This window comes from Antechinus flavipes, chromosome 5 (genome assembly GCF_016432865.1).
Source record: "Antechinus flavipes isolate AdamAnt ecotype Samford, QLD, Australia chromosome 5, AdamAnt_v2, whole genome shotgun sequence".
In the NCBI taxonomy this organism is placed as follows: Eukaryota; Metazoa; Chordata; class Mammalia; order Dasyuromorphia; family Dasyuridae; genus Antechinus; species Antechinus flavipes.
This window is the reverse complement of record NC_067402.1, coordinates 289,510,068-289,520,107: the sequence shown is the minus strand read 5'-3', so window position 1 is coordinate 289,520,107 and position 10,040 is coordinate 289,510,068. Positions and strand designations below refer to the sequence as shown.

The 10,040-nt window shown below is 61.7% G+C and overlaps 1 protein-coding gene across 1 annotated transcript in view; it reads left to right on the top strand.

Annotated features, from left to right (window-relative positions):
- Positions 1-3,094, top strand: part of SHISA8 (shisa family member 8) — a 31,377-nt gene extending 28,283 nt beyond the window's left edge. Inside the window, exons 2-4 of the mRNA XM_051962219.1 lie at positions 25-152; positions 1,634-1,780; positions 2,202-3,094. Coding sequence (XP_051818179.1) covers positions 25-152; positions 1,634-1,780; positions 2,202-2,605 — 679 coding nt within the window. The 3' untranslated portion in view covers positions 2,606-3,094. The remainder of the gene's footprint in view (positions 1-24; positions 153-1,633; positions 1,781-2,201) is intronic.
- Positions 3,095-10,040: the final 6,946 nt, after the last annotated feature.

Below are 10,040 nucleotides of genomic sequence, written 5' to 3'. Positions count from 1 at the left end.
TGACGCCTGTTCTCTCTCCCCAAGGACTCTGACCGACCTCTTGAAGCAGCCGGGACAAAGCCCGTCGGCCCCTCTGCCCCCGCCGCTGGGGAGCACTGTGCAGGTGCAGATGGCGGACAGCCTCCCCCGCGGCTCCCCCCGCCCCAGCGCAGGTGAGCGGGCGCCCCCAGCCCGGGAGGGGAAGGAGGGGGAGGGCCCGGAGAGGGAGGGCCGAGGGGGGGGAGCTGTCCCCTCAGATCCCGGGCCCGGGGCTGGTGTGCGAGGGAACGGGCAGACGCGCCGCGGAGGGACTATTTGCCCCGCGGACGGACACGTCGGTCGGCACTTTCCCGGCTGCCCTTTGCGGGGCGTCCCGACGGCGGGTCACTCAGAGCTGGTCCTCAGGGCCGATGGGAAAGGCAGAGAAAGGTCGTTCCTGGGAATGTGTTGCTGGCAGACGCGGCTCCCCTTCCTGCCGCCCCTCGCGTTCCCCGAGGGCCCAGGGAGGAAGCCCCGCGGTCAGGGGTCCGAGGGTCCGGTTCCAAGGGGCCTCCGTTTCCATCTGGAAGATGAGAAGGTTGCACTAGGCGCCCTTTCCTGTGCCCATCTACTGCCCTCCTCTCCCCGCTGCGCTACCTCCCACCGCCTAATGCCGTCCCCAGCGGGCTGACCCGGGGCCGCGGGAAGGTCGTGTGGCCCAAGAGAAGTTCGCGCTTTCTTCCCAGACCCTCCCTCTCCTTTCTGTTACTGTCAAGGGCGTCGCCACCTCCCGGCGCCCAGGCTGACAACGGGCCCTCCCCCGGCCCTCACTCTCTCGCCTCCCCCAGCATCCAGGCCCTTACCGAGTCCCGTCCATTGGACCCTCCAAGAATCTCCCATAATCCTCTCCTCTGGCCCAGCGCCCCCCCCCCCCCCCCCAGCAGGATCCCATCACCTGCACCTGAGTGGTTGCTATAGCGCCGGGCGCTGCAGCCCCAAGGCTCTCCCTCCTGCTGGTCAGTAAAGTGACTTTTCCCAAAGCCCAGGCTTGACCAGTCACTGCCTTACTCAATAAACTCCAGTAGCTCCCTATGGCCTTGGGGAAGAAATACAAAATCCTGGGGGCCACCCCCCCTTCCCCATTTTCTTACCCCCCCACTCCCCAAATGCACCCTCCAGCCCAGTGCCCCGAGCTCCCGGCTGCTCTGCCGACCAGACCCTCCAGCTCGGGACTCAGGGCTTTCTCCCTGGCTGCCCCCCCAGGCTGGCCGACGCAGCCCCCGCCTTCCACAGGAGGCCCTTCCAGATCGGGCCCCCCAGTCTTCCAGGCCCTCCCTCTGAGGTCGCTTCTCCCATCTCCCCCATTAGAATGGGAGCTCCCCGAGGGCAGGAACCGTCTTTTTTGTCTTAGCCCAGGAGGGGGGTGTGAGAAACGCTCACTGAGGGGGGCAGCGAGGGGCGCAGTGGGGCCCAGAGTCGGGGGTTCAAATCTGTGAGACCCTGGGCTGTCACTGAACCCCCATTTTCAAACAAACAAAAGAGGCGATGCTTGTTGGCCGGCCAGTGTGCCCCGGGGACGAGGGCCAGCGGGGAAACGGGGGGACTCGATGGGAGAGCCCGGGAAAGGAAGGACCCCAGCGCCATTTGCCCCCCTTCCCTCTTCTGTCCGCTCCAGACAAAAAGCACTTGAACAACGCCCCTCTGGGGACCCCCATGCTGCCCACGCTGGGCCTGGGCCCTGCCCACGGATCCCGGCTACACCTGGGCAACAGCCTGACCCTGCAGCCCGACTACAGCAAGTACGCCTCCCTGAAGGCCTTCGGTGAGTGCCCCCGCCGGCCCCTGCAGGGAGAGCTCGGCCCCTCCCCAGCCCATGGGGCCGACCCCCCGCCCGGCAGCCCAGGCTGCCCTGACCCCGGATCCCACAAGGCAGCATGTTCCCCTAAGCCGGTTCTGGGGCTCGCTCCCCACGGCCCCAGGTTCTCCGAGGCCCCGCGGGCTCCAGGCTGCGAAGCCTCCAGCTCAGTCCCCATCGCTGCCGGCCCAGCCCAGGCTTGACCGTGTCACTGCCTTATTCAGCAAAGTCCAGCAGCTCCCCGAGGCCTCCGGGAAGAAAGACACAATCCTGGGGTTGCCCCCTCCTCCCTTCCGGTCCTAGGCCCCCTTCCCCCCAAGGGGCTCCAGCCGCCCCCCCCCGGCCTCCGCCGCCCGCTCACCGGGCTCGTCTCCCCTTCCTGCTGCAGAGACCGCCCCGGGAGAGTTCTACAAGCGCTTCCCTTCGGTGGACGTGCCCGTGCCCAGCACCGTGTCCCTCCCCCCGCGGGTCCCCAGACACCACAAGGACCTGCCCCTGCTGCTGGACGGCTGCCCCTGGGCCACGCCGGGCCCCCGGGCCAAAGGGCTGAGGAGCGGCGCCCGGCCCCCCCCCGCGGGGCCCCCCACCTGCCAAGGCTGGACCGCTTCCCGGGTGCCCCCCAGGACCCCCCACGGGCCCCGGGCCCAGCCCTCCCCAGCCCCGCGGCGGCCCCCGGCCCACGGGCCCAAGCGGCAGTTCAGCGCCGAGCAGCTGAGTGAGGCCTTCAGCCACCAGCCCCCCGGGGGGCCGCGCCACCTGCCCACCAACAGCAAGGCCGAGGTCACGGTGTGAGGGCTCCCGGCCAGGCCGCAGCAAAGGGCTGGGCGGGGAGCAGGGGGCTGGCTGCTGCTCGGCCTGGAGGGCCCTCCCTCGGAGCCTCGGGTCCCTCCCCTGCAGAATGAGGGGCCGGTCCCAGGAAAGTCCCCAGAGTCTCTGGTTCCCGCTGCCTTCCCTCTCGGGCCGCCCAGACTCCCAAGGGTGTGTCCCCTCCCCCGGCCCGAGGGCACAGGCTTCCCGCAGGGACAGGCCCGGGAGGGGCCGCAGGAGGGGGTCAGGACCAGGGACAGCTGCCCGCCGTGGGAGCCCTTCCCTGCCCCCGCAGACCCCCAGAGGGAGGGGGGAGGAGTGGGGCCGGGCGCAGAAACGGAGGGAAGGGGCCGGGAGGGGGGCTTTGCAGAGCACAGAGCTGCAGCTGTCGGGGTCCCCGGGTCCTCCTTTGTAAATAAACCTCCCCTCCTCAATAAACACGGCCTCCCCAGGGGTGAGGCTGCTGGGAGCTGAGCAGGCCCCGTCTTAAGTGTTTTCCTCACACATTCCCCCAGAGCTGGGGGTCTCCCTGCAGAGAACAGCCTCGCGGGGGGCTCTCGGTCTGGGATGGGGTCTCACCCAGAGAGAGGGGCCTGCAGCCCCCGGGGGGAAGTGCGGCGTGGAGCCCCCCGGCACGGCACACTCAGAGCCGCACTCTGCTCCTTTCCATATAACCTTGAAATCCGTCTCTCTCTCTCTCTCTCTCTCTCTCTCTCTCTCTCTCTCTCTCTCTCTCTCTCTCTCTCTCTCTTTCTCCTCTCTCTCTCTCTCTCTCTCTCTCTTTCTCCTCTCTCTCTCTCTCTCTCCCTCTTGCTCTCCTCTCTGTCTATCTCTCTGTCTCTTTCTTTTTCTTTCTGTTTCTCTGTATCTCTCTTTCTGTCTCAGTCTCTCTCTCTCTCTCTCTCTGTGTCTCTCTGTCTCTGCCTCTGTCTCTGTCTCTCTCTCTGTCTCTCTCTCTCTCTCTGTCTCTGTCTCTCTCTCTGTCTCTCTCTCTCTGTCTCTCTCTGTCTCTCTCTCTGTCTCTCTGTTTCTGTGTCTCTCTCTGTGTCTCTCTCTCCATCTCTGTCCCTCCATCTCCCCACGCTGTCAGTTCCTGCCCCTCCATCACTAATCCAGTCCTGGGGGGGGGGTGACACTGGGGTGAAGTGGCCCAGGCCCCGCCCTTGGAGCTCAGAGTGGAAGAGACCAGAAGGCCCCACAAAAAGCCTTCCCCGAGGGCTCGTGACCGGCGCAGGGCTGAGGGGGGACCGCAAGGGGATGAGGGCTCAGACACTCAGAGACCATTTCTAGCTGAGAGAGGTCAGGGCAGACTGCCTGGAGGAGGTGACATTCCAGCTATTTCCTGAAGGATGAACAGGAGGCTCTCCCTAGAGCTGGTCTAGAAGGCCTTGAATGCCAGGCGAGTGAGGGGTGCCCCCGATCTCAGCGCCACCTCCTGCAGGTCCCCGGACCCTCCGGAGGCGCCGCCTCCCTCCCCCAGAAAGGTCGTCTCCTTCCCCGCTTCCCTCTTCCCCGTTCCCTTGGCAGCAGGACGGCCTGGCCCCGTGCCCCAGCCCCTCTTGGGCTCCGGGCCAGCGAGGCCGTTCAGCCTCCGGGGCCATCTGCTTGGCTGACAGCTGGTGCCCACAGGAGCGGGCAGCGCCCGGGCCGTGGGGCCTCTCCCCCTCCCAGAGACTCCCCCTCCGAGGGCAGGGTGGGAAGGGACGGAGCGACCTCCCCGACCCCGGGAGAAGCAGAACCGAGGGCCCCGGAGTCCTTGCACGTGTGCCCGAGTACGCCGAGGGAAACAAGGGGACAATGTCCCCAGGAGGTCCTGGCCCCCGACACGGCCCCCTCCCACCCCAAGGAATAGAGCCTGGATGGCGGGGAGGGGTCAGCTGCACGAGGGCCAGAGAGCCGAGAGCCGGGAGACACCTGGAACAGAGACTCTCCGAGCTAGAACGTGTCCATTAGAACGAGAACTCTCAGAGAACGTCAGAGCTGGGGGGGGGAGCTGTAAAACACAGCATCAAAACTGGGGGAGGCCCTGGAGCGTGGAAATCAGAGGGCCTTGGAACAGGATCGTGAGACCCAGGAGAGACCCCGGAACACGGAAATGCTGGAACTGAAGGGAACCTTAAATCATGCAAGTCTTAAAGCAAGAGAGACCTCGAGACCAAGGAACGTCAGTCCTTGGGGGCCCTTGGAACAGGGAATATCTAAAAAAAAAACAAACAGGGAATATTAGAGCTGGAAGGGCCTTAGAACAGGGGATGTCAGGGCTGGGAGGGGGCTTAGAACAGGGGATGTCAGGGCTGGGAGGGGCTTAGAACAGGAGATGTCAGGGCCGGGAGGGAGCTTAGAACAGGGGATGTCAGGGCTGGGAGGGAGCCTAGAACAGGGGATGTCAGGGCTGGGAGGGGCTTAGAACAGGAGATGTCAGGGCCGGGAGGGAGCTTAGAACAGGGGATGTCAGGGCTGGGAGGGAGCTTAGAACAGGGGATGTCAGAGCTGGGAGGGGCCTTAGAACAGGGGATGTCAGGGCTGGGAGGGAGCTTAGAACAGGGGATGTCAGGGCTGGGAGGGAGCTTAGAACAGGGGATGTCAGGGCCGGGAGGGACCTTGGAATGGAGTGTTTGGGCTCCGAGGGCCTGAGAATCCAACATGTCAGAGTTTCCAGCTCTGACCTTCAAGCCAGGAGGAAGGTCAGGAATCCTTCAAGCTCCATTATTTCAAAGTAAAGGAAATAAAAGCTAGGGAGGGGCCTTAGGGAGGGGCTCGCACTCTCGGGGCTGGCTGGGTATCTCAGCGTGGGGCGCTGTTCAGCTCATTTCCCTTGCTGGGCCCTGACTGTTGCGTGGAGGCTCTGAGAGCCAGTCTTGGGAGCCCCTTGAGGGAGCGCGGGGTTCGTGAGGTCCAGGACTGGCCTTTCTCCCCCCGGTCTGGGCCCCTCCTCCATGAACGGCCAGTGGGGCCTCTCGGGCTCGGGGGGGGGGGGGGGGGGGGGGGGCCTGCAGGGCAGGGAAAGGTCGGGGGAGCCCCAAGTTCCGAGGGGCTGGAGGGCGGAGGCGGGAGCACCGAGCTGCTGGGAGCCTCCAGCTGCCCCAGGGCCCCGAGGGGCGGCCGGACCGGACTCCCGCCGCCTCGCCTTCCCCCGCCCCACAGCTGGGGCTCCGCTCCGGGAGCTGGGGGCGGGCGCGCTGACTCATCCGCTCCAAGGACAAGGAGCTGCTCCAGCGGGAATAATGGGCATGTCACCCACCCCCAGGCCCCCGCCCACCCCTCGCCACCCTCCTGACGCAAAAGCCCAGCATGGGTGACAGTGACGGCGGCTGAGGAGCCGCGGCTCTGGGCGGGAAAGAGCAGGTCCCAGGGAAGCCCGGGGGAGGGCCCGGAGGGACTGGGGGGCTCGGCAGGGAGGACAAGGAGCCCTCTCCAAGCCTCAGAAGGGCCTTGGGCGCAGGAGGGATCGGGCTCACTCTGCTGGGGAAGATCCGCAAGTCAAGGGGGGAGTCAGGCAGATGTCAGAAGGAAAGAACCAGCCAGCATTTATTAAGCACCTGCTGTGTGCAGGGTCCCGACCTGGGGCCTGAGGGAGATAGGCGTGAAATACGTTCTCCTCTCGGAGGCTGGACTCCGGCCACAGCGGCGGGCTCTGCGATGGGGGCCGTCTCCTCTCCGCTCTCCCCCAAGGAGACTCAAGGACCCTTAGAGCTGAGAGAGGGCTTAGAAACTTCCACTTTGTTTTGTAGATGGGGAAACTGAGGCAGGAGAGAGGCGCAAGTTGGGCGGGGCTGCAGCCTCCAGAACACCCAGTTAGAGGCGGAGGACAATGGCTCCCATCGTCTCCAAGGGTCACCTTCGAGGTAGACACGGCCTCCTGAGCCTGTTCCTCCTCCATCTTACAGAGTTAAGTTAGATGGCTTCTGAGCTGCTTTCAGCTCCGTGATTCTCTGGGGAAGATTGGGAGATACAATTCTCGCTCTGCCATTAATGTCCTGGAAAATCCCTCCCAACCAATGCCCCTTCTTGCAGCTTCCTCTGTGAAAGGTGGGCCCGAGGCGGAGGAACTCTCAGCCCCCTCCCAGCCCTGACATCCCCTGTTCTAGGCTCCCTCCCCACCCTGACATCCCCTGTTCTAAGCTCCCTCCCGGCCCTGACATCCCCTGTTCTAAGCCCCCTCCCCACCCTGACATCCCCTGTTCTAAGCCCCCTCCCAGCCCTGACATCCCCTGTTCTAAGCCGGTTCCCGCTCTGGCGGCCCGAGTTCTAAGGTGTCTCCTGTTCTGTGTCTCAGTGAGAGGGCAGAAGCGTCCCCTGGGGGACCGGAGGCCGAAGGCGGGCTGGGACCTTCGGCACAAGGGTCAGGGCCGTGGCGCCTCCGATACCTGGGGATCTGCTGCCCTCTGGTGGCCGCCGGTGCCCACAGGCCGGAGTCGGGGGAAAGCTGCTCCGGGCTCTGAGTCAGGGGAACAGCTTTTATTCCTCGCTGCTCCCCAACGCCCTTCCCTGAGGGTTCCGGGTCTGGCCCGCAGAGCCAGCAGGATGGTGTGGGCTGGAGGGAAATGACCCGGGTTTGAGCTCTCCCTTCTCTGCAAAATAAAACTTTGGGCCATTTTACAAAAGAGGAAACTGAGGTCTAAGAATGTAGGTCACACAGGGCAGGGAGTCCCAGAGTGAGATTCGAACCCAGCTCTTCCGACTGCGAGGCTCTGTCCCTGGGCCGCACTGCTCCAGTCAGCAGCCAGCTAGTTCCGACTCCTCCCAAACCCTGACACCTTCCTGCTCCAGCCAACTCCTTCCCGAGCGCCCGCATTACGGTGGGCACCGGGGAGGGGGCACAGGGCGCCGACATTGTTCGGGCATTTCCGACTGCGAGCCCTCTGGCAGATATTCTGAAGTGGCTGGCCATTTCCCCGTCCCATTTTACAGATGAGGAAACTGAGGCACACAGGGTGAAGTGACTTGCCCAGAGCCCCCCTGCTATTCCGTGTTGGAGGCTGGATTTGAACTCAACCCCTTCTCCGTGCCCCCCGAACTGCCCGCTGTTACAGACCCGCCTGATGCACAACGCAGAGCGAGGTGTGACGTGGCCCTGAAAGGACGATCTGGCTCTGGGGGCCTGGGTTTGAATCCTCACCCACTGTCCCTTGGGGTGACCTTGAGCAAGCCGGACCACGTGATCTCTACGGCCCCTCCCACTTCTGCATCCTGATCTCAATAGACAAGGAGGAAGGAGGAATGCCCCGTTTCCAGGGCAACCGGGAACAGCAGAAAAAGAGCACGAAAAGGAGTAACTTCATAAAAAATAAAATGGAGGAGACAGCTGGGGAAATCTGCCTCCAGTCCTCGGGGCGAGAGGAAGCCCCTGAGGTTTGTGAAATAGCATCAGTCTGGGATCAGGAGGGTCCCGGGGGAGAGAGGGAGGCAGGGAGGCCGTCAAAGGCTGCCTTGGCTGGATGAGAGAGCGAGGCTGCTCAGTGCTGGACGAGGCCGGAGGAATTAAGATTTCAATCCCATTCAATAACACCCCTGATGCCTGCACGTGCTGGGCAGTCCCTGCCTTCGAGGAGCTTTCTCTAGTTCGGGGGCACCCGGAGAGAAGTGCCTCTAGAATCTTCAGGAAGGATTTCTTTATTTTGTCTTCCGACCGATTTCAAATTTCCACCGATTATTTTGTTGTTTCTTTTCTTTTCTTTTTTTTTTGAGGGAGGATCAAAACGACCACTTCTCCGTGACAACCCTTAGCATTTTTTAAATCCACGCTCTCTATCTCCCTCACCCTCTTCCCTTTTCCAGTTAAATAAGCAACTCCCTTAAGCGATGCTTTTTCAAACAAAAGTTTTCCTTTTACTAGGACTTCGTCGTCCCCCTAATTAGATGTAAAGAAAGTTTCCAACATTTGTTCACTTATTTATTTATTTTAATACACGTTGCTTTTTGAATCACTTTGGGAGAGAAAAATCAGGACAAAAAGGAAAAACCACAGGGGAGAGAGACAAAAAGTGACCCTAGCATGGGCCGGTTTCCATCGGGTCCCCGTCGTTCTCTCTCTGGGGGCAGAGGGCGTTTTCCTTCCCGAGTCCCAGGGAACTATCGGGGTCACCGAGTCAGAGCCGGGTCCGTCACACTGATCGTCGCGCAGCGTCGTTGTTGCCGCGTACGATGCTCTGGTTCTGCTCATTTCGCTTTCTAGATTTTTCTGAAATGATTCTGTTATTTCTTATAAAACAATAATATTCCGTGACCTTCACATACCACGGCCGGCGCAGCCATTGCCCAGCCGACGGGCATCCCCGCAGTCTCCAGTCCTTTGTGGCACCAAACGAGCCGCTTGAGTGTCCGCACCTCCGGGACCTTCCTCCCTCTTCTACGGTCCCTTTGGGACGCGGACGGCGCCGCTGGATCGGGGGCCCACTTCTCCAGCCCTTTGAGCCTAGTCCCTCACTGCTCCACAGAGCAGCTGGATCCGCTCCCAGCTCCCGGCCTCCGCGCCCGTCCCCTCCGACACGTGGCGCTTTGCCCACCGGAGAGATGGGAGAAAAACTCTTAACCAAAGCTCCCTGGGGCGGGCTCGGTGCCTTCTCACTGTGGCTCGGGAGGCGCCTCCGGGAGCGGTCTGCCGTCCACCTCTGCGATGGTGCAGCTTCTTTAGAACCGTGACTCACACATTTACACACTTACACTCCTACACACACTCTGCACTTACACACACACGTTTACACACTTACCCTTCTACACACACTTTGCACTCACACACACATTTACACACTTACACACACACATTGCACTTACACACACACGTTTACACACTTACCCTTCTACACACACTTTGCACTCACACACACATTTACACACTTACACACACACTTTGCACTTACACACACACATTGCACTTACACACACACGTTTACACACTTACCCTTCTACACACACTTTGCACTCACACACACATTTACACTTACACTCCTACACACACACTTTGCACTTACACACACACGTTTACACACTTACCCTTCTACACACACTTTGCACTCACACACACATTTACACTTACACTCCTACACACACACTTTGCACTTACACACACACGTTTACACACTTACCCTTCTACACACACTTTGCACTCACACACACACATTTACACACTTACACTTCTACACACACTTTGCACTTACACATGTTTACACACTTACCCTTCACACACTTTGCACTTACACACACACGTTTACACACTTACCCTTCTACACACACACTTTGCACCCTCACACCCACACACAGACTATTTTTTCCTTACCAGACCATCTGCACTGGTCTCAGACCAAGGCCCCCTCCCCGGCCCCCATCACCACTTCCCTGTTCCCTCTCTGACGGCAGCCCGTCCCCCGGCCGAGTCCTGGAGCCCCCCAGAACGCAGGCAGTTCCTGCCCCGGAAGAGCTC